At 37.9% G+C, this 24,851-nt stretch overlaps 1 protein-coding gene across 1 annotated transcript in view; it reads left to right on the forward strand.

Moving 5' to 3' along the window:
• The first annotated feature begins 4,401 nt into the window (after window positions 1-4,401).
• The window catches only part of aff2 (AF4/FMR2 family, member 2), a 145,365-nt gene continuing 124,915 nt past the window's right edge, over window positions 4,402-24,851 (forward strand). The window contains exon 1 of the mRNA XM_077578694.1: window positions 4,402-4,620. Within this exon, the coding sequence (XP_077434820.1) occupies window positions 4,568-4,620 (53 nt within the window). The 5' untranslated portion in view covers window positions 4,402-4,567. The remainder of the gene's footprint in view (window positions 4,621-24,851) is intronic.

Raw genomic sequence — 24,851 nt, forward strand, 5'->3', positions numbered from 1 at the left:
TTCTTTTTTTCTCCTCTCGAGGAAGTTCAATATGCTATAGGCTATGTTTGTATTTAGTGTATCTAGTGATTCAGTCACAATTCCGGGATATCAGGACTTAGTCTGGACTTCTTTTTTTTGTGTGTTTTTTTTGGCATATAGGCCTACCACTCTGATGAAAGTGACAGATTTGGAGAAAAAAAAAAAAAGTTGCTACCGCACATGCTGTCTTTCTCTCGTTTCATAGTACCCCCCCTCCCCACATCACTCTGATTGCCTCTGCTTATTCTTCTTCAACGTTAGTGAGACAGGTCAAACGAAAGCACAATACCGAGTCAATAAAATATACTAATGGGTAAATGCATCTCAACAATAAACTTCAGACAAATATTTTTAATACAACACAACCAACTGTATACCTATTTATCTGACGAGTAGTACTAATAACTTGAATTCGTTTTCGTTTTTTAAACATGACTAACTTAAAACACAAGAGACAAATTGTCCAACCCAAAACAACACATGCAAAATCAAATCCCCTTTCCCCAGTGCACTGAAAAACAGGACAGTTAAAAAATATATAATAATAATAATAATAAAAATGCATTTAGTGTAAAAGCCGAAAGAAAAATTGCAGTGAATAAAAAAACAATAGTGCAATATTCTTTGAAACCACGTGGAGGAGGTGTTGCACTGTATCTTCATGAAGAGAGGCATGCATGAAGAGTCTCCATTTGGAACTGTTTCAGGTCGTAATATTTATTATTGTTGCATTATGAACCTCTCTTAATTGGAAAAAAAAATAACAGTCGGTAAAATTATGAAAAACAGCAATGATTGTGTCGGGATTAGTTCAATTGGAATCGAGGGTTTTAATCACATCCTTGTCATAATGGCATCTTATCGCAGTGTCTTTCAGGCTCATTTTGTCATTTTATGCACCGCTTACTCATTCTGCAATTTCAACATTAAAATCTCATCATTTTGCATCTTATAGACTCTACCTCCCTCCCACTCTCTCTCTCTGTCTCCCTCTCCCCCTCTCTCTCTTTCTCTCTCAAACACTCTCTCTCGCTCTCGCTTTCTCTCTCTCTTTCTCTTTCTCCCTCTCTCTCTCTCTCTCTCTCTCTCTCTCTCTCGCTCTCTAAATGTCTCTCAAGGTCTGACCTAGTTTTGGACAGCCTCCACACACTCACGCACACGCGCGCACACACACGCACGACAGCCTCCACACACACACACACACACACACACACACAAGGTTTGTTTTACTATCTTTGTGGGGCCATCTAATTTACATAATGCATTTCCTAGCCCCTTCCCAATAACCCCAACCACCAACTACCCCTATTCCTTACCTCAACCATAACCCAATTCAAACCTAAACTCTAAAACCAAGTCTTGACCCTCAAAAAGAGGTCTAAACTTGTGGGGCCCAGCAAAATGGCCCCACATGGACGGGTGGGCCCCACAACTCTGAGAAATCCTGGAATGTTGGCCCCACTATGTGACAAAAACAAGAACACACGCACGCACATACACACATGTGCGCGCACACACACGCACACACACATGTACAGTGTTTGATTTTGATGTTTAACACACTGGACAGGGGTGTGAATTTTATGTGTGTGAAGTTGTATTTTATATCAATAAAATAGCTGGATTGTATGTATCAAGGTCGTGGCCACAATGCTTATGGCCATTCCCATGGCACTCTGAGGTGAAATGACACACTTCATCTGAGGGGATGAGGACAAAGCAGCAGAGATCTGAATCTTAAATTCTGCCGCGTTAAATAAGATATTGTTGTCTCTCCTCATCCTCTCTGTTGGAGCCTGCTCTTTGTACTTGCAGAGTGTGATGCAGAGTAATGCTGGCATGTTGCCTTAGACCACACACACACACACACACACTCTTCTTGTATATGCACACATTGCCCGCAGCGCATCCTCAAATGTTATTTTGTGCTCCATTTTGACGTGTATGTGTTGATCTGTTGTCGTCTTAAAAACATGCAAGCTTTTGCGTGGGAGACAGTGATGTCACACAAAGAAGACACAGTTAGAGCGCCACCGTCACCACACATGCTGAGTGAGACGTTTGGACCATCTGGTCAATCATTTCTCAAGACAAGGCGTAAACAGCAAAACGTGCTGCTGGGCACGTGTCACGGCAAGTGCAGTCAGGATGGTCATCCACTAACATTTAATGACACGCTTGTTCCTGGCCTGCTCTCAAATGAAGGTGGATGACAAGCTTGGAAACATGAGCAGAGTTGTCAAAGAAAGCTAATGACATTCAATGTAGTAGAAAATTGGGAAAAAAAAGTCAATTCAATTGCAGCTCAGTGGGACTAATAATTAGTTTTGACTTAATAGGCCTATTATCATGTTCATTAAATTACTGGTTTTGTATTTCCTGGTTTAGAAAAGTTTTGGCACAGTGTAAAATGGTTAACTTATTTAGACGTGTTAATTCAACTAGAGTGCGGAGCTATATAAACCTGGGAAAAGTGTTGAAATTGACTCTTTAGGAGTCATTTCAACACCTGACATTTTGCTGCTTATGTTTTATCCAGTTTCCCTTTTCTTCACATTGAGAGTCAGAGCTTTTTCTCTTTTTTGCACCACGTTCCAATGGTTGGCCTTTCACTTACCCCGAGTAACCTGGCCCTCCATGAGCCTGCTTGATTTGGACCTCCAGGGAGCCACCATGAGCTCCACTTGCAGCAGCCACAGAGGGAGCCTGCTGTTCGAGCTACTCTCGGGGGCCCCCTGGTGGCCAAAGGTTCGTAAACTTATTGGAGTTTTCTGCTTTGCTCTACTCAACAACCATGGTGCCCCTTCTGGCCAGAGGTGGCAAAAGTACTGGCAGACAGAAGTAGAAGTGGGCCTACAGGTGTAAGATAAGACTCTGGCTCCTTTACTTCAATATTACTTTGTTGAAAAAGGACATACTCTGAAATGCCTTAAGTAAAAAAGGAAAAAAACAGCTTTGCTAATACTGTAAACTATAACAGAAGATGCTAAATGAGCGCATAGTAACTGAAAAATGACACAGGCAGAGAATTTGTGAACGACAGAAGCTGGCAGAAAGCACATGGCATTTGCCACATTTTAGATGGGGAATCTCTTGCTTCTCTCAATCTGTTGCATCATCATCATTAATGCTCGCTGTTTCATATTCCCCCGTGTCTTTGCTGTCTGCATTTTTCTGTCCTCAAGCTCCCAAGGTCTCAATCCCCTCCATTAATCAAGATCTCAGCACAGTTGACTTTCTAGTTATGTTTTTTTCTTTTTTAATACTTTTTTCTTTGGAATCATTATTAGGGATGTCACTTTTTTTCAGGCCGATACCAGTACAAGTATTCAACTCTTGAGTAGTCACCAATACCAAGTACCGATATCACTATAGTGCTTTTGATACATAAAATTTCCCCCAAAAAACAATGGCAGATAATAAAAAAAAAGACCTATATCACAATATAGCATGCTTCAATTAATTGCAGTTTTCGATTCGTCTTATTTCTAATTTCTATTTCCGGATTTTAAAACGGCCACAAGAGGGTGGCCAATACTGATATCAACCGCTGCTGCAAGTACGATACCTTGAAATAAGGCCAGGTATCGGCCGATACCGATGATTCGTTACTTGCCCATACTGTACATTTCTGCTGCTTAAAGGAATTGAATGACACCATCTATTCTGTTTCTTTCCCGTTAACAATCCTAAACCTAACTGATATAAACAATCTAGCAGTAGACAACTCCAGACCACATATTTAACAGCATAATTCATTATTATGGTTCATAATTTCAGCCACGTGGGAACATTTCAATGGGCTGACTTAAAATCATTCAGACTATGATCTGGGCTTCTACACAAAATAATAATAAAAAAAATCTCTTTGGAGTGTGGATGGGGTGGGGTGGGGGCGATGTTATTGAGGGGTGGTGGGACTCAGACTCAGTCAGATATTTAAAATGTTCGCTATGGCACTGTCACTGAGTTGAGCGAGATGAACAAAGGATCCTCTCATTCCAGCCTCTGAGCTTTTATACTTTATGTCCCCACTTTGAATCAGAAAGCTCCATTTACTCTTTTTTACAGTGTGGTGATTAACTAAAAAATTAAATTAATAAATAAAATCACCTTTTATGTGTGTAAATGTGAGGTGACTCATCAGACAGAGTTTAGAACTGTATTGCCAGATGAAGGTACAACAATTTACCCGTATTTCATTAAATCTGACACTCACTTTTGTTCACCATAGACATGAGTCTTTATAAAGAAACGTTTTTGTTTTGTTTATGCAGTTTGTGTGCGGCGCGTGCGCGCGCGCGCGTGGATGCTTGCGCGCGCGCGCGTCTCCCTCCCTCCTCTGCCTTGCTGTCAGCTCGCCTCGACCACGTAGCAGATTCCTGGCAGAGGCAGCCGCTTGTGTCTACTCTGCTTCTCACTCCCTCTCTCTCTGTCTATGTCTCGCGCACACGCACGCACACCGCGTGTGTCACTTGCCCATGTAGAACCACGTAGCACCAGCTTTGGATTCTAAACAGCCTCACAAAGCCAGCCGAAGCCTGTCATGGATCTTTTCGAACTGGACTTTTTCCGAGACTGGGAGCTTGAACAACCATGGTGAGTTCTCTCTTTTATTGTGTCTGTGATGTTTTTAAATTCAACGTGGCCACGAAAGCGCCTCCAATGTAAGACTTGCGATTTGGTTTTTACGAGTGATGGAGATGAAGCCAAAAGTGGGTCCCGCTTAGCGTCTTCCTTTGTGTCACAGATGTTGCAAATGCATGCGTGCACACGCGTGCAATACCGGCTTTTGGAGTCTTATTGTGCAATGATGGAATGTTGGATGTGCTGATATAGTGGTCAGCGCAGCCACATGCAAATAACACAATCACGCGCACGGATTGTTAACAGGTAGCAGGAAGTTCCACAGTGTGTGCTTGTTGTGGCATCACACTGTTGCCAGAGTTGCGAGTGCGTCTGCGTGTACAATCGTGCACGAGTCAAGTTGCAATGGAGGGATGAATGGGCATCATTTGTGCTGTGAGTATGCTGCAGCCTTGAGCATCCGCCGAGTTGTTCGTTCCCGGTGGAATGTGTTAAAGAGAAGTCATTTCAAAGATTCGAGACATTATCAGCATTTGAATATTCGTAGTGTGAGGATGTGTTGTGTACGGTTTCACAACATAAGGCCGCCTGAACATGAGATCACGCAAAGAACATCTTTAGAATAAAGAATATTTTTAAAGATCAATAGGCCTATCATCACATTATATTTATGATGACAATGCATCAGTTTAATAGCATTCAATTATTTTCTATAATAAGACCAATTATTATGCCAAAACTGTTACCCTATACAATAAAGGGGTATTTATCATATTTCGCTGAGTTAACCAACATCTTAAAAACATATCTCAGTAGGATGCACTACAAACTACAGCCACAATAATAAATACGCTGTATTGTTAAATACATCTTGAGCAGTTTCAAAGTCAGCATGAGATGATTGTCTTTGCAAAAGGCAAAAATGTGAGTTTTTGATACAGCTATTGAATTGCTAAATGTGTTGTGGACGTGTAGCAAATGTGACTGATGTATGTCTTTCAGTCATAGGTAGTCATAGTTCCTAGAGTAGGTGTATCCAAACTATGGCCTGGGGGCCATTTGTGGCCCACTGTCCATTTTTTAGCGGGTCAAAGATTTGTGAATTCAGTTTATCACATTACTTGCCATAATTTCTTGAAACTTGTATACTATATGATATATTACATATAACATCGATACAATGTGACACATTTTCATAATTTTGTGTGTACTTTGTGTGCTCTCTTGATTTATGTATTTATTTTTGCAAAAAAAAAAAAAGTTATTCTTAAGAAATTACAATATGACCCTCAAGTAGAATCTGCTTTAAAGATTGTCATCTTATTACAGATTGCTCTCCTTTTGGTCCTCAATATTGAATTCTACTCAGGGCAGGGCCGTATCTATTCTCTTAAGTTACAGGGGCTGAAGGCTCCCTCCAAAATCATGAAAAAGCCCAAACTGTTTACCTTATTATAATGTAGCTTTTCAAAAATAATTAAAATACATAATTGTTTGATGGATTGGTTTTAGCGTGTTTAATTAAGTCGAAGAATGGCATTAGTGGTCCTTGCATCCTTCAATTTTTCTTTATGTGGGCCTTGGAGGAAAATGTTTGGACACCCCTGGTTTAGGCTGTTTGCACCTAACTGATGAAAGAAATGAGGAAACAGTTAGCAGTGACATACGGCTCCATAAATACTGCCTTGGCTCTGTTTTTTGATACCACATTTCATGGTCTTTTTGTCCTGTTACTCAAGAGCTCAGTTGAAGGAGCATCATATTCCGTTTCACCACATCTCCAGGTCAACCATGTGTTACAGCGGGGCCACAATAACTTGGCTACAGTGCTGCTGTTTTGACGGTGTGTTCTATAGCTGGAAAATCTAAACAGGGGGAAAAAATGACACATGCATGCACACAACGCTGTCCCTCAGCAGCCACCATGGAAGGCCCTGGAGCAAGGTACTTAACCCCCCGCTGCTGGAGCGGAGCAGCTCAGGGCTGAACAACAAGCTCAGGGTGTCTACACGTTGCCCTCGCTCTGCCACCAGTCCATCACACAGCGGCTGACAGCTGCTCCTGATGGGAAACGGAGCTGGCACAGACAACGGCTTTTTTTTTTTTCCTGGAAAGAGAATATGGAAATGTGCACAAATGAGCGGTCTGAATAATGAACCCTGCTCGGGTGTTAACGTGTGGGTTCAAGTGTGTCAGTCGCAAGTGCATGATTGCTTGTGCACCGTGTGACAAGACAGCATGGACAGATCACAGTCGTGAGTCACCGTTTGTACATGCGACTCCAGTTAAATGTCCTTGCTGCATGGGGCCAGAGAAGCCAGAGAGGAGCACACTCAAACTTGATACTGTAAAAAAAAAAGAAAAAAAGAAATACAGCATTTTACTGGCAGCAGTGATCCAGTAAAACACTGTCATTTCCTGCAGCATTTTACTGCATCTATGATTTACAGTCTAATACTGTAAATTTATATCCAGTTAATTAATTATTGTATTTCATATTACTGATTACAGTATTTTGCTGGATCATAGTTTCTAGTAAAATACATTAATTTATGATGACACAATAAAATACTTTAATTTGTTTTTTTATACTAAATCTGTATTTTAACTGTATGCTGACTATATTATGAATTTATTTTAATAATAATAATGATTTTTATTAAACATTTCAAAATAAAAGCCAATAAGTATATGCTTCCCCCAAATCATATTTATTTTGACCGATCCAAATATTTCCGACTTTAAAACCTTAGACTGTTAGTAGACATTCCAAAGAATACATGATAAAAGAGTAAATTGTAAGATTTTATACTAATATAAAAAAAGCACATGTATTTACAACATATAACTGTATGATCTCATTATAAAATGAAGTAATATTAAAGGCATCAGAAGCAGGTGTGACTATCATCAATTATCTGTACTGTGTTTTCGCTTGTGTTGTAATTGGTTCTTCACTGAAGGCTGCACACTGGAATGAGAGGCAGCAAAATGAGGTGCAGGCTTTTACGCACAGCAATAGATGGAGCTGCACAATCTAATGAGAGCCTTTACAAGAGCTATATCACAAATTCGTCCTTTAGAGGATAACTTGAATTGCACTCAGACATCCGCCAAGGCTGAACAATCCTAAAACATGTCAGCATGATTTGTTGGCTGTACATCATATTGGCCCAGGCATGAGGTTTCAACTCTAGTCCTAGAGGTGAAGTTTAAATATAAATGGGTCCAAAAAATCCCAAATTTCTTATTTTTTCAATATGGCTCCATCTGCTTAATATTGTTCTCCTAATGCAAGTGGACTGAAACGTCAAAAGTTAAAAGTGGTATATTTTGTGCTGACAGAGCCACACTGCATTATATTAATGCCTTGACTTATGAATTGAAATCAGTCCATGACCATGCTTGTAAGTCAAATCATATCATTAACTCCTTTACTGCCATAAATTCATAAAAAAAAGATTATTAAAAATGAAAGGCAAGAGGTGATTATTTTTTTTAAAAATTGTAATTAATCGCATGACTTCACTAGTTAACTCACGATTAATCACACATTTTACATCTGTTCTAAATGTACAATAAAAAAATTATAGGTTTTCATACTCTTGTTAACAAAAGTGGGAAAAAAATGTTAAACTAATAGAAATAGTTAAAATTATTTTTTGACATTCATAGCCGTCAATGGCAGTGAATGAATAAAAAAAGAAAAGAAAAGATTATAAAAAAATCAGGGTGTCAGGCGATTAAAGTTATTAATCGTAATTAATCGCATGACTTCACTAGTTAACTCGCGATTAATCACAAATTTCATATCTGTTCTAAATGTACAATAAAAAAAATCTAGGTTTCATACAATTGGTAACAAAAGTGGATTTTTTTTTTTAAAACTAATACAACTAGTTCAAATGAATTTTTGACGTTTATAGCCGTCAATGGCAGTGAATGAGTTAATTAGCGCTGCCCTTTGAAATGAATGAAAATGTCATTAATCCATTCCAGCTGCCGCCCCAAAAAAAACTCCCAGCACAATTCTCAAGTCATTTCTTATAGGTCAGGGTAAGAAAAAAAAGGGGGAAAAAGCGACGGCCGTTTGAGGTACAACTGTAATCTGTTTACCTTATTGCCATTTGTGACAAAGGCAGAATTTTAGGAACACATCTGCAAACAACCACAATATTGAGGTTAAGATCAAATTGACAGCGTCAATCAAAACTGAGCTATACTGTAGGCATATTTTTAATACAGCTCTTGCATCGAGTGTAACAGACTACTGAACTTCATTTCTGAGTGTAAACTTGATCTCACTTTTGTATATTCAGAGCAGAGAATGAAATGTAATTGTGTTTGACAGCAACAAAACACATACACGAACATTTCACACCCCACTTTTGCATCAAAGCATTCACTGTATTAATAACTGCAAATGAGTTAAGAGGTGTATTTACAACAACAAGAAGCAGCATGTGCAACCCCTTGACTAAATTCCACTTTTTTTTTAATTGTTGGTGACAATTTAAAGGCGATTGACTACAAGAATAAAAATGTTTGAAGCATATTTGATGCTTGGCTACTGCGAGGCAGCCTCCTGAGACGGGATGGGAAGAGTTAAAAAGCAATACTTTCTGTGTTTAGGTGGTTGATAAGGATGTACATCAAAACATCGGAGTCATAGGCAGCAACGTGCTTGATAAGAGGGGCAACCAAATCCAGCACAAAGAAGATGATAGCGTTTCTTTGTTTTACCTGCGACCGTGATGCTTTTCTTGAAGCGACATGTTTCGTTCCGGCTTTCTGGGGCCAATCAGCTGAATGAAATGCAAATCACATCAGCTCAGTTGAAATGTGAAAACACCAGCCAGTTTTAAACAGTTCATTTTAATCAGTCATTATGAGAGCGCCCTGGTTTCATGTTTCCATAGATACAATTAGCTTTTTGCCAGTCGGAAGACAGAATGATGGAAAAGTATTGTCAGCACTATCCAATGAAAAGCATACATTGCCAAATGACGTGTTAAAAAAAATGGATCCAGTTTTTCCATTGACTTTACAACCCATGATTGACAGAGCATTACATTCCCACATTGATTCAATTACCTGCTAATGTGGTATGCACAGGGAAACAATGCATGCAAATAATCTACTGTAATTTACCTTTAATTGATTACAGACACACTCGTAACTGTTTACGCTCTTGACAAGTTAGAAGCGTATGAGGTTAAAGAAACATTTCCCAGAGCAGCAGCTCTCTCATTAACGATGCTCAAACCATGGAATGTGGAAAAATACAAATAATTCTCCACAGATTGTGACAGCCGGGGCAGAATGAAAGGAGAGGCCGGTACAGTGATCGTTTCAGAAAAACATGTTTGCTTGGTCATGTACTGTCTGGTATATTAGCCAGTAGCCACATCTATATCTATATGGGAGCCTTATAAACCAGGATAAAATTGTTATCAGGTCTAATTTAATTTTAAAGTGTAATAAGTCAGGTCTTTGTAAGAAAATACTTTTAAATTCTAGTAAACTGTAAATTTCAAGAAAACAGCGAGATACAAAAAACAGTTAGGTCTTTAAAATTCTACTATCTTGTGAATTTATGAAAAAAGACATTAAAATAATTGATTTATGATTTTTTGAACTGATATCGGCCTATAAAAAAGAAAATCAATTTGATTTGAGTAATTCATCTATTTTTTTTTTAAACCAAGCCCTAGTAAGTAGATGTCATCCTGGCTCAATCTGCCACCTACTGTAGTGGATGTGCAATTACACTTTATTCTATAACAGGGGGGATTGTTCACTGTGATTACATTCCGCTCCCTGGCATCGCACAGCAGCCCCCGAGGGGGGCCAGCCCACTATTGAGATTGACTGCTATAGACCCACATGTGACAAAGTAGGGGAAAAACAAAACAAAACACACACACGTCGCTCTGGCGACTAAGTTCAACATTGACACCAATAATAAAAGAAGGAAAAAAATGCATTAAGTGAAAACAGGTGGATCATATGGTGTTTAGCAAAAATGTTCCACTTTGTGTACATGATTACATTAGGTCAGCATTTGCGACTGTTTAGGATTAGTTTGCAAACAGTTTTTTACTTTAGAATAAATAAGGGCATTGCGATTGGCTGGAAACCAGTTCAGCGTGTACCCCGCCTACTGCCTGAAGACAGCTGGGGTATGTATGCTGTTCAGGAAATGGATGGATGATAAATATGGACATTGGTCATTATTTTGATCACGATCCAACCCAGTGATTGGAAATTGAGCTGCTTCTTAACTAATACCATTTACCCGTATCTGGAAGCACTTTTGATGTCGTTTGCTGAATCAGCGTTGTTCAACATTAAAAGGAGATTAATGCAGCCACTCAGAGTTAAAAAAAACAGCCTGAGCTGAGAAACGTTTTTGTTTGTTTTTTTTCTTTTTTTTTTCCAAATGACTTGTTCTATTTGGAAATCACTTGCATAGTAAGAAGTCAGGCGCTCACATTTGATGTGCACTTTGTGTTTGACAGGATGTTCCTTCCCTGCAACAGTGTAGGCGCCCTCCTTCTCATTGGTCTCCTGCTTTCAACTCTCCTTGCTCTCCTCCTCTCATCTCACTCCTTGCAAGCGGATCTGAACGCTTTGCATGATTGTGAGCGGGCTTCCATTGTATGTAACCTGTTCTCAGCTGACATCATGTAGCCGGCTAATTGTAGCACTGGAATCAGGGGGAGGTGGCGGAGGATGCTAATTGATGCTGATTGTGATAGTCTGCACAAATGAAGTAGGTAATTAGAGAATTGATGTCATATAAACTCACTATGAGGTTCCCAGCTGGGCGTTTTGCAGTCTAAAAGTGCACATCTGCATGAAAACACCCCGATTACTGTTATTATTGTTACTTGATTTAATTGTTTGCCTTATCTTTTGCACATTTATTAGTGATAGTAGAAAAACATATTTTGCTGTCTTCAGCCCAAAAAGTGAAGGGATAAGACTTCAATACTCCAACATAGAGTCAATTTGAAATGCATGTATTCAGTGTTCAGTCTCACAATCCTACATTCAATCTGCCTTTCAACGCTCCCGAGCTCTCAATCAGCCACAGTCACACGAGCAAGCTTCAAATCATTCATCACATTGAAATCTGCACCCCCGCTCCATGATCAGGCTCCGTTTGCCAAAACAGCTCCACTTGATGCTACTTCACACTAACATCATCAGCGACTCAGAGGCTGTGAAAGGAAGCTGTGTCTCATCCCGTAACTGCCAAGAATTCCCTGAAAATGCTGAAAGAAGGTTCTTTCTAGAAGGACAAATTGTTAATTTTATCTCACACATATGGTGAAATTACCTCACGAGCCCTCACATCAACTGGGGTTCATCTGGGACGGAAACCTGGAAAATCTAATGCCAAGTGCAGTCTAAATGTGCACTAACTAAGGGTGGAGGTTTTTTTTTAAATGTTGGTATTTTTATAGAGCACAGGTAGAAAGCTGTGTTTGTGCCGTTGTGGGCGTGAACACAGCCGACTTACTTCCTGGTTAATGAAAGTGGCTCCATTTATTCATTCCCTTTAAATTCAGCACAGGACAGAGGCGCACAGCCTTTCTGGAGTCCATGCAGAAGTTTCAATGTGAGCATAAACTTGGCCAGGGCGATCACAGATGAGACCACTAAGTTTTTTTCAGGGTCGATATCAATATTGATTATAAATAGTCAAGGAGGCCGAAACCTATATTTGGAGCCGATCCTTATTTTCACGAAAACAGAAAATATTGATGTAAAAAAAATTGTAAACATCAACTCTTAATTTCATAGATTTTTTTTAAGCATATGATTATTGAACAACTTGATTTGCAAACTATTAGACTTAATTAATAGATAGCTTTCTTTGAAAGTTCAGGGTCCTCCCAGGGTCATTAGCATGTCTTGAATAGTTAAATAGACACGTAAATGTCCTCTTATTGTTTTCTACAGTAAATAAAATTTTCCAAAATTTCAAACAAATCTGAAATGTAAAATTTGTTAAAATGTGTTAAATTGTTAAAAAACTAAACAAAAAAAAAAAACTGAAGGTGCAGAGAGTTTACAGGGTCAACAGCATCTCTCATAAAGTTAACTGAAAATGTAAATTGCTTCCTGAAGTTGAGTTTGAAATTGATCTATTATTGGCCGTATGATTCTTCAAAACGGCAGATGCCGATATTTGTCAAAATGCTGAATATCGGCGCTGATAATCGGTCTATCCCTATCACAGTTCACTATTGTGAAGTGGGTGCTTCGAGGCCGCCTTTGTGACCGTGTGTGCCACCCGGGCCAGGTGGGCGTTCCAAAAGATATAACAAAGATGATGATAATAAAAATGAGTTGATTTCTACACTGATTTAGAGGGCTTGATGCTGCTGTCATATTTATGAATGAAATACGATGACATCCACCACACATATCAGCAGAATGTAGAATCTGTGTGCCTGCCCCTCAGTCCAGTCCACCACCTGCGCCACAACTTAGACCTACTCCAGCTGGTCTAAGGTAGAGCTTACTTTCGTTCGTTCATCCTCAGATTTGATGTCTTTCTTCATTTGGGCACTTTGTCACTTAATTTTAATTAAAGGACATGACTTATAAGCTACAGTATGTCCAGGTGTCCAGGTCTTGCCTTTACCTTACTTTGTGGACAGAAGAGGAAAGTCAGTGGCCCTTGCCCAAATTGTTTACACTAACAAATTGTATCTGTTCACTTTCAAAATGAAGAGGACTTGTTTATGTCCATATAGAGTATAATCATTGCTATCATGCAACCCACTTGCCTGATTAATACAGGAGTCAGATCTCAAGGATAGAGGAAGTGTATGGATACATAATTAGAGCCTCTCTCACCATGTTGTCATCTCTGTGGACCAAGCAAGTTTGAACTGAATGCTAATGCCAGCATGCTAACATGATTGCAGTGAAAATGCGAACAAACTGCTGATACATTTCAAACATGAACAATTCTTGACGCCAAAGGAGATTTCATATTATTCACAGTTTTGAAAGTATTTATTTGCTTGCCTCAGTTGTTTGCAAGAATGATTTATAAAACGGTGTTGTATAAATAAGGATAGTACACATGTTTTAGATTTTATAACATTAAAAGACTTTCGTTGCTGATTTACTGTCCTGAATGACATTCTTATTTTGTCTGAGATAGCATATATTTACGCTTAAAAAAGACTAAAATTAAACAAGTGCAATTATAGTTAGCAAACTAAAACTGGCCTAGCAGCAAATAAAAAAAAATAAAGTATTGTATTTTGCACAGTACTGGCTAAAATAGATTTCAATTAGCAGTGTGCAGTTTCTTCATCGCCGTCATTTACACCACAGCAGGAAAGACCATCATTATGTGTCTGGTGAGCCCAGAGGTCGCATGTCTCCTTGAAAGGAGTTCACACATATTTAGTTGCATGATTGCCTCTCAGCAGTCAGGCTGAGTAGATCAGCTGTAGCTGTTGGGGTGTCACACTTTAAACTGCTTTATTATTTTTTTTTTATCATCTGCTTTAAAGGTTCTCTATGTAATCAATTCCAAGAATGATTATGACCAACAATTAGTAGTCAAGGAAGGAACATTGCACGTTATTAACCCAAATGAAATGAAGTGGCTCGACAATTGGGAAAGTATGCAAGTTTGCACTAAGTGATGATTTGAATGTGAGTTTTATTGGTACTGTGTGCCTTTTGCCCAGAGTCAGCTAGGACAGCCTCTCGCTCGCCGTGGCGGCCATGAACAGGATAAGCGCTAAAGAAAATGGATGAATAATTCAACATAACTCACCGTGAGAGCACACAGTAGCTTAGTGAGTTGCCTTTAAAATAATCACAACTAATGATGTGGAACATTTTGATGAACAAAGGCATAGATCTATGGATTGGGATTTGTTTAAACCATTTGTCTTGCACCGACAAATATTTTGGTTTCATTTATCATTTGAGAATGACTGACTGCATTGATTTTCACTGTAAAGCCATTGTTGCTATAAAAAATCTTGGCTGGTAGGCGTCATACCGCAGAGCAAACAAAAACATCTAATGAGCTTAAATGAATTCAGTCACTTTATTAGACAAGAGCTGACTCTCACACAAGGGCACAAGAGAACAATACACAAAGAAGCACTTAGTGTAGGTACAAAGACCAAATAAGAAATTCTTATGGAAAACCCATATTGAACATAATATTAAAGAAAAACAGCCTCTTAATGGCTTATGTGAAAGAATAAGGCTTATGCTGCAGTTTTTCATATATATATATATATATATGTGTATTGGCGCATTATCTTGCAGTTTTCAAGAATAGCAGAACATATTTGAAAAATGAACTAATCAGAAGATTTCTTATAAAACTATTTTTGTTTTGTGGTATCAAACTAATGCAGAGCATATTTACCAGAGATTATTACCAGATTGAGTAAAATATTTATAGAGCTTGTGAATCACTTTCGCAAATAGATTTGAAATTAAGTTAGGAAAACACTTGTGACTTGAATTGAATCATAATCTTCAAGCATTTGCTTTACTTCTACTTTAGTCTTGGTAATGCCATGGTTTATTGCCAGTAGTATTTAAGATGTAAAATTACTGATTTTAAAGAGTATAAATATAAATATTTGTTAGGGATGTTCAATACCACTTTTATTCAGACAGATACCAGTACTCACCTTGAGTAGTCACTGATACTAATACCAAGTACCGATACCACCACTACTACTTTTTATAAATAAAAGTTCCCTCCCAAAAAACAATGATAGATAATTTTAAAGAAAAAGCTATATATCTCTATATAGCATTTTCTTTAAAATTGAATGAAATTAATAGCAATTATCTGTTCTTCTAATTGATAATTTCTGATAGTTCCGAATCATAAAATGACTGTCCCAAGTACCGATACCTTGAAATAAATCCGGGTATCAGCCCGATACCAATACCTACTCGCCCATCCCTAGTCTTTGTCAAAAATTATATTATGTTATGTATGAAATCATTTTCAGTTACGCCAAAATTTTGGATGTTTTCTGTCACCCTTAAAAAAAAAATAATTAAAAAAAATAATAATAATAATAAAAAAATAAATATAAAAATAAAATAAATAAAATAATTTCCATCAACTTACCGCAAATGCAGCTTGATAGTTAAATAAATATGACATTAATATAGTTGTTATTAATTGACAAACTCCAGTTGTATGAAACCATTTTTGAAAAAAAATATTTCAAATATGTGATATGCTATGTAGGGGCCAATCCAACGCTTTAAGCCGCCCACTGTGATGTAATACTGGAACGTAATGTAGTAACTGACACACTTCTTATTACCGCGGTTGATGTTGCTGAATGAATGTCTGAGACGAACATTCTATCCATTTATTCTCCTTTGTCATAACTAAACTTGCCAATTTTTTCAAAGAGTTGAACACAAACACAAAAATAGCCTGTTGCGTATAGCGATCTACTTAGCGTGTGCATGAAACAGCGGTTAAAAAATGTTTCCTGTTCGAGTATGAACAGAACACCCAGTAAAGCAAATGAAAGCTTCTAGCCTACTACTTTATAGACTTGGTCTATTGACCGTTGGTTAATCAAAAAACAATGAACACACATAAACTATAAAGTATATACCTCAAATAATCCGAATAAAGGTATTGGACCGAGAACTTGGACCTGAATTTAGCCCAAATTCTGCATAAGACCAGCATGCTTAGGTTAGTTTACTTAAAATTTTGGAACTATCGAGAAATGTAACTCATTTGTTTGGTTAATAGTTATGTCTATCTTTTAGACTGTAGGTAAAAAAGAGAAATCCCCATTGTTGTGCTTACTCGCTCCTGGCTGTTTTACTTGATTTTGACTAATTTTGCAAGACCCACAGAATATTGTGTTCTATGGTTACAAAAAACAAAAGCAAGATTAGAGGAAAAAAAACGTATATTTCTATCTTTTTCCATTTTGCAGCAATTCACATTAGAATATAGCTACATTTGATCATTATTCACAAATCTGTTTAAAACAGTGGGGAGAAAGAGCTTGTTGCAACATAGCCCTGGTTGAGCTCTTATACTCTTCTGCCACCTGCTGGCCGTTTTTGTAATAACTACCATTGCTTTAAGCGACCTCTTCAGTTCAGAGGCTGCGTCAAAGCCTTCTGTATACTCTAGCATAAAAAAAAAAGTAAAACGTCTTTACATCAGGTTTCTGTAGATTTTAATGAATGATATTTAGCGTACATATTTGTTCCACAAGGTGGCTTGCTGTTGTTTGTGCAAAGTGGATACACAGAGTTTTAGTTAGTATTCTGACTGTGAGCCTCTTCTAATTCAATCTCCTCATTATGAGCCTTGATAAGGGCTCATTGGATGATGAAATAAACCGTGCCTGGATCTGTCGGGGGTACTCCCACTACTTAGATGGGCCAGCCCACTCATAATATTTGCAGATGGATACAAACTGTTGTGTTAATATTTCCAAAATTGGGCTTTTGAAGACCACATTTAATGATATGGCTGAAAAGTTGACAGAAGTGCTATACACCGGATATAAAATCAACTGAGAACAAGAGAGTTGAGAGTGTGCCGTCAAACAAATCCCATCATGATCCAATCAAAACGCAGAAGAGACTCCCACTGCACTGTTTGACTCCACCACTTTAGAAGAAAGACAAAGTGAGCTCGAGAGTCTCACAAGACTGCACAGATTAAACAGCGGGTTTCAAATTAAACTAAAATAATAAAAGTGAACGTGAATGCAGACAGACAGCAAAAGAAAAGCGGCGGTGACACACAGACGGCGAGAGGCTAATGACGTAGCTTTTCTAGCCGGAGCCAATTTACTGTGAGCTTTCCAAAGGTCATCTCCTACATGGAGGCCTGTCTGTGACAAATTACATTATTTACAGCGGCTAGAAAGAGTCAGAGAAAGACGAAGAGTCGAAGAAGAGAGGGGGAGGGCTGGTGGGGATGGGGGTGATATTTGACACTAATTGTTCCACACGGTTAACATAAGAACCCTGGAGACATTTGCCAAGATTCTCCTAATGATGCTCTTCTCACACACAACAGCCACATTTCTGACAGTGGACCGCACTGTCCTACACACCTGCAAGATGTTTCCATTCAAAATTGGAACATTTTCATTTCCGAAGCCTTTTCTATTGCAAGGGCCTTATTAAAACTTTGTTATTCACTGCTCTATCTTCTCCGGGGAAAGCACAGAGAACTGAGAGACTTGATGATTCCCGTTAATTCAGACTAAAGACAAGAGGGAGCGTCTAATTAGTATACATGGAAAAAGAAAAGCGCAAAAGCCTCAAAAAGTCAAACTCTACGGAGATGGGACTCTCATTAAATGACGGGAACATTGCTTGATTGACAGATGCTGCCTGCAAGAGCAACACAGGCTGTTTTTGATTGACAGATGATCCTTGAAAGCAGAAAACAAAGATGGAAGAGAAGAAGAAGCAAACTAACATTTGTAATATTTAGGAAAGCTATTCTACTGTGTTGCAATGTCACACACCGTTTGTTTATTTGCTCTTTTTATTTCATAATGTATGACTAGAAAGAGTCAAATGAAATTTTTATTCCCTCGTTTCCCACATCTCCTAAAACCAGCTATGTACTTTATGTGTGTGTGTGTGTGTCCTGTGGGCTATGCAGAGAAGGAAGAGCTAAAGGGATTAGTTGTTAAATGGTTTGGGATTTTGGGTTTAACAGAAATATTAATATTTAGTAAAGTCCCAAATGAATAAAGCATGATATTTTATTAACGCCTTCCTGTATTGCCCTGAACAGAAATGCAGTTTGTGAACAATTGTATTATGTAAAACATCATGTATAGCATTTCTTATTAAAGGAGATATACATTTTTGGTCGCAATTAACTCATTCACTGCCAATGACAGCAATAGAGATCAAAAATTCATTTGAACAATTTTTATTTGTTAAAATTTTTTTTCCGTTTTTGTTAACAAGAGTATGAAAACCTAGAATTTTTTTTTTTACATTTAGCACAGATATAAAATTTGGGATTAATCTTGAGGTAACTTGAGAAAGTCATGCGATTAATTACGATTATTGAGTCATGCGATTAATTACGGTTACAAATTTTAATCGCCTGATGCCCCTAATTTTTAATAATCTTTTCTTTAAAAAATAAATAAATAAAAAATAAATAATTTTTTTATCATGTTTTTAAAAAAAATTTTTTAAAGAAAAGATTATTAAAAATGTGGGGTTACAGGTGATTACAACTTTTTTCCTAATTAATCGCATGACTTCATTAGTTAACTCACGATTAATCACAAATTTTATATCTGTTCTACTACAATAAAAAAAAATCTAGGTTTTCATACTATTGTTAACAAAAGTGGGAAAAAAATTTAAACTAATAGAAAGAGTTAAAATGAATTTTTGACGTCTATAGTCGACAATGGCAGTTAATGAATTAAACACAAAGCCAACTCCATTGAAGTTGTGTTAAACAAACAAAAACAGAATACAGTACAATAATTTACAAACCATACAGGGTTCTTTTCTTCTTTGGCCCAGAAGGCACAACATCCACAATTAAAAAAAAACAAAAAAAAACTATTTGAAATGTGGACTCATCAGACCACAGAACACTTTTGCACTGCATCAGTCCATCTTAGATGAGTGTTTCTGTGTGTTGTTGATAAATGGCTTTTGCTTTGCATAGTAGAGTTTTAAGTTGCTCTTATGGATGTAGCGCCGAACTTTATTTACTGACATGTTTTCTGAAGTTTTCCTGAGCCCATGTGGTGATATTTCAACATTGATGTCAGTTTTGGGTGCAGTGGCACCTGAGGGATTGAATATGTCATTCAATGCTGGTTTTTGGCCTTGCCGCTTGCATGCAGTGATTTCTCCACATTCTCATAATTTTTTTCCATGATATAAAGGAGTGTAGTTGATGAAATCCCTAAATTCCTTGCAATTGTACATTGAGGATCACTGTCCTTATACTGTTCGACTATTTTCTCACGCACTTGTTCACAAAGGAGAAAACCAAGCCCCATCTTTGCTCGTGAATGACTGAGCAGTTCAGGGAAGTTACTTTTATATCCAATCATAGCACCCACCTGTTCCCAATTAGCCCGTTCACCTGTTCAACAGGTGTTTGATGAACATTCCTCAGCTTTCTCAGTCTTTTTTGCTACCTGTCCCAGCTTTTTTGGAACGTGTTGCAGCCATAAAATTCTAAATTCATGATTATTTGCTAAAAACAAAGTTTAAACATTTAATACGTTGACATAAAGTGTATTCAATTAAATATAGGTTGAACATGATTTGCAAATCATTGTATTTTGTTTTTATTTGTTGAACACAACGTCCCAACTTCAGTAGAATTGGGTTTGTAATTCCTCTTGGGTCATTGCATCATCACTGCTGTTTGCTGCATTTCATCACCAACGCATCAAAATACACTGTAGCGACGTGGTCATCAACAAACACAGATACACCTCGCTTCCACATTGACAGCTTATTATGACATTATTATCAGATGCTAATGTTGCTAACACTGTTATCTAATCTGTAATCAGAGCAGGTATGCTAACATACTTTGACGGCACCCCTAAAAGTGGCTCCTTGTAGGTGTGGGAATCTTTGAATGTCTCACGATTCGATTCCAATTTTTTGGTGTGCGATTTGATTCAGAATCGATTTTCGATTAAGGACGATTTTTGATTCAATTTGATCAACAATGATTTTTGCTTCAATTTACAGATGTTCAAGGATTTTAAATGATCTACTCCAGTCTGACTCGCTAATGCTAATTAGTGCGCTACTCACGGCACTTTTATCACTCAAAAGAACGGCTCCACGCTGCAAAAAAAATACTTTTATTGCAATAACTTGATTGTGACTTTTTCCTTCTACTCTCTAATGTGGCTACAACTTAACAGTGTATTAGACTCCGTGGAATCACACTGCCCCTAAGTGGCCAAATCGGGTACAACATGAACAGCACTCCCAATAAAGGCACACACAAACAAAGGGAAGACAGTATAAAATAATTCAAATACTGTACAATCGATTTTGGGACATTTAAAATCGATTCTGAATTCTACTAAATGAAATCGCGATTCTTATGAGAATCGATTTTTTGGGCACACCCCTAGTTCCTTCCTTTTAGAAAAGGTTTACTTGGCTGTTTAGTAAACTAAAGTAAATTTGACATGCTATTTCCATTTTAAATAGCTATACTCAAATATTGCTGGGACTGGAAACATAATTTATGGTTGTGGTAAAAAGTTGATCAGGTTGAAAGACATAAACAAATTTTATATGAAATATATTAGTATTGACCGTTATTCTATTAGCGTATTTAGGATTGTGGTGCAGTATTATTCTCTTTTAAGCGCTCATATTTATGCACTCATGAATATTTTCTATCAACAGTGTAAAAAGAGGCAATCGACTGTGAAAGTGAACACTAATGGTTCAACTCTACTGCCTTCACCTTTTCCTTCCCGTCCACGTTTTCCCCTCCTATCCTTTATTGTAGTTAAGGTCAGAGTTCTCCAAACGTTACCTATCCTGCTGCCCTATCCCACCATGTCCATTTAAATTCTTCTTCTTCTTCTTTTTTTTTTTTACTCCATTCTCAGTTTTCTCTCTGCTGGCGCCCTTTCACACATCGTTCTGTCCAACACCATTTTCAATCTCATGATGTCAATCAGTAGAATTGATGGTGAGCCGCGCAATCAGGTAGCAGCATTATTAAACTTTAGCTACAAACTTTACTGATGGTGTATGTCCTCACAAATCCAACTGAAGAGGAACATTCACAGATCTTTAAATAATCCCTTCGGCCTGCTGATAGTAGTGATTACCCGGGGCTGAAGTCCCAAAAGACACTATAGTTAAATATGTAGAATTTGCAAGAAACAGTGACTGGGGTGTATGCCACAGAGGAGGCGGGACTTCCGACTTCCTGGTTCTCACACATCAGCTTTTTTTCTGTTTCCTGTTTGAGCCGTGTGGGCCGTGTCCCAGTTCTTGCGCTTGCTCCCGTCGACGAGTGCGAGACTGCCAGTGTGTGGTGTTGTAGAGTTGAGACGCCCTGCGGTTGGGGGGAGCAGGGGTGGGGGCGCGAGTGTTGGAACGCGGCCATCAGTGGCCGGAAAGAACGCTGATGTGTGAAACCTGGAAGTTGGAAGTCCGTGGCATCTACCTCATTGCTTAGAATCTCCAACTTTGACCAGTTTTTTAGGTATTAAGCCTGAACATAATAATAAAATATAGTTAGGGAATATATATTGATACCATATTTATCAATATATTTGAATTAGTTTATTTTTATATTCATAATGTGAAATCATTTTTTTGGGACACTGCTTGTCTAATAGAAATATATCTTGTTACAAATGTGACAAATGTCTTCTGCTTAATTTACAGCTCTATTCTCATAACATTACTTTAGAACGTTAGAATCACTTTGGTCTTGTAATAGTCTGATTCATTTCTTTGATTTACAACTTCCTGACTGACTTTTACTACTTCTGTGTTACTCTCCTTAAGTCCTAGTATTCATCTGTCGCAATTAGTCAAGATTTGATTTAGAGTTCAAACGACATTTATAGATGCATATGTCTTGTGTCTCTTAGTAGTTAAAAGCAAGTAGTGTATAAAAGCAAGCCATAGCATTAATAGTATACTGTAGCGGTATATTTGTGGCTTGATTGAAAATGTGTGTGAGCCAAAGCTGACCGCTCGAATGCAGCGGCAGAGTTTATGTTCATTAGATGGGAATAAGTATGAGAATGAGTGCATGTGCATTTGATTACATCCTTGCTTTACATTTACGACAAACCTTACACAGTCTAACTAGCCTCATCTATCCCAATCAATAAATGAATTTGATCTGATGGTGAGTAAATACGACCAGCAGTATGAGATTCATTGACTAGTCGCGGTCAATTGAGCTGAAAATTAGCCAATACATTGCTACATCCTGGACAAGCGTATCATTCTTACAACGTTTCAAATGTCGATTATCATGCACTAAACATATCATTGGATGTCTTTTTTTTTAACATGGAGAAAATCCATTTCCCAAGAATGAGAATATATCATCAAGATGTTCATTTGCTACCGCAATGCTTCTGTCTGTGTCTCCCGCTCCCCTTCAGAAATGTATTACCTCGTTCTTAGGTTGTTCGTGAAGGTTCTGTGTCACTGTCTTTGCCGCTCACGAACTCATCCTCTTCCTTTTTCTATTAAACCATTCACTCTCTTTATTCCCCCCAATGCGCTCTGTGGCCTTTTTTTCGGAGGTTCGTAAAAGATTAGTTGTCAACATTTCTAATTAAAATGCAACTTGGTCCTTGTCCTGACATATTACCATCTCTAATGATGTCCATCTTCTTTTTCATCCAAATGCATATTTGTATCTTTCATTTCAGGATGAGACTTCCCCTTCGCATGTGACTATTATCTGCAGAGGCATAGTCTGAAATCTAGCAGTCTATTTTCTGCAGTCATTTGTGAGACTGTGGCTCTCTTCCGTTGCCTTTTCACTCTGTGCGTGTCAGCGTGTCTGTGCAGGGCTTTACTGTGTCCAACACCATCTTGACCGAGGTTTCAGTTGAAGTCAATTTGAGTCAGTGGAAACGGGCCCGACCCCACAGGCAGGCCATATTGGGCCATGCCCGCCTGCCAAGATGCTTGTGCTCCCCCACTTGAGGGACAGATCTAAAAAAAAAAAAAAACTGTTTTTAAATTTAATTTGTATTTTATTTGATTATAGGAGCTATTTTTGTGTTGCTATTTATCACGTGAATCTGCAAGTTTTTTTGTCTGGCATTGAGTCATGTGGCAGTTTGATCACAGTTTTCAGACATTAGGCGACATTTTGTTTTCATACATTACAGGTAGGGAGGGTTTAGATCAAAGTATGGCAAGAATGGAGGGACATATTACATTGAGGTCGGCAACTAAAGGGCCATTTGAACCAATTTCATAAAACAGAAAAATGTGAGCCATAAGCCCTTTGCACATCTAAAATGAAGCTCTTGTCTTTTCCCTTTTCCTTTTTATTTCTACTGCAGACACCCATTTAACAGGGTTGGCCCATTTGATGCGATATTGCCATATTGGATGTGGCCATTGTATAAGCCATAAAAAAACAGATACAATTAGTAAAATTGAGTTACAATGACATAATACAATCAAAAGCAATGGTTAAATACTAATCGAGTCAGTGAACAAAGCATTTTCTCAAATTGCTCCACTTTGTCACATCCAATATGGCTACGGCGTTGACATATTCAAGGTGGCGTCTGTATACAGTATGTACCTATGATAAAACTTCAAGACTATTGACTGGCTAATAGAGTAACATCAAATATATGGAACAAATAAGCTGTCTGTAGGGTATTAATAATAATCAAATCAATGGCAAAAATACCAAACAAAACAAAAGAAAACGCCAAACATACGATACGATACGATACGATATACTTTTATTTTCCCCGTGGGGAACTTTTTCCTGGACATGCGCAGAATTTGACTGCACTTTGAGCTAGACTTTGGCTGGGCATAAAAAAAGGGCCCCATATGTCTGTCTATTCACATCTCTAAAAAGTGTAAACATCTGAATAAACACACTGAAAAAAATCTGCCCGTCCATTCACAAATACTAAATAATTTTTGCCTGTCCAGTCATACTGTACACACATTCACGTATGATGTGCCATAAATTTTAGGGGTGTGCCCAAAAAAAAATCGCGATTCTCATTTAGTACGATTCAGAATTGATTTTAAATGTCCCAAAATCGACTTTATTTAAATTATTTTATACTGTCTTCCCTTTGTTTGTGTGTGCCTTTATTGGGAGTGCTGTTCTTGTTGTACCCGATTTTGGCCACTTAGGGGTAGTGTGGTTCCACGCGGTCTGATACACTGTTAAGTTGTAGCCACATTAGAGAGTAGAAGGAAAAAGTCACAATCAAAGTTATTCCAATAAAAAAAAAAAAATAATTCAGCCTGGAGCCGTTCTTTTGAGTGATAAAAGTGCCGCGAGTAGCGCGCTAATTAGCATTAGCGAGTCAGACTGGAGTAGATCATTACAATTCCTTGCACATCTATAGATTGAAGCAAAAATTATTGTCAATCAAATCATTTTGAATCAAAAAAAATTCTTAATCGAAAATCGACTCTGAATCGAATCGGAGGCCCAAAAATCGGAAATCGAA

The sequence above is a fragment of the Vanacampus margaritifer genome, chromosome 10 (genome assembly GCF_051991255.1).
Source record: "Vanacampus margaritifer isolate UIUO_Vmar chromosome 10, RoL_Vmar_1.0, whole genome shotgun sequence".
Classification (NCBI taxonomy): domain Eukaryota; kingdom Metazoa; phylum Chordata; class Actinopteri; order Syngnathiformes; family Syngnathidae; genus Vanacampus; species Vanacampus margaritifer.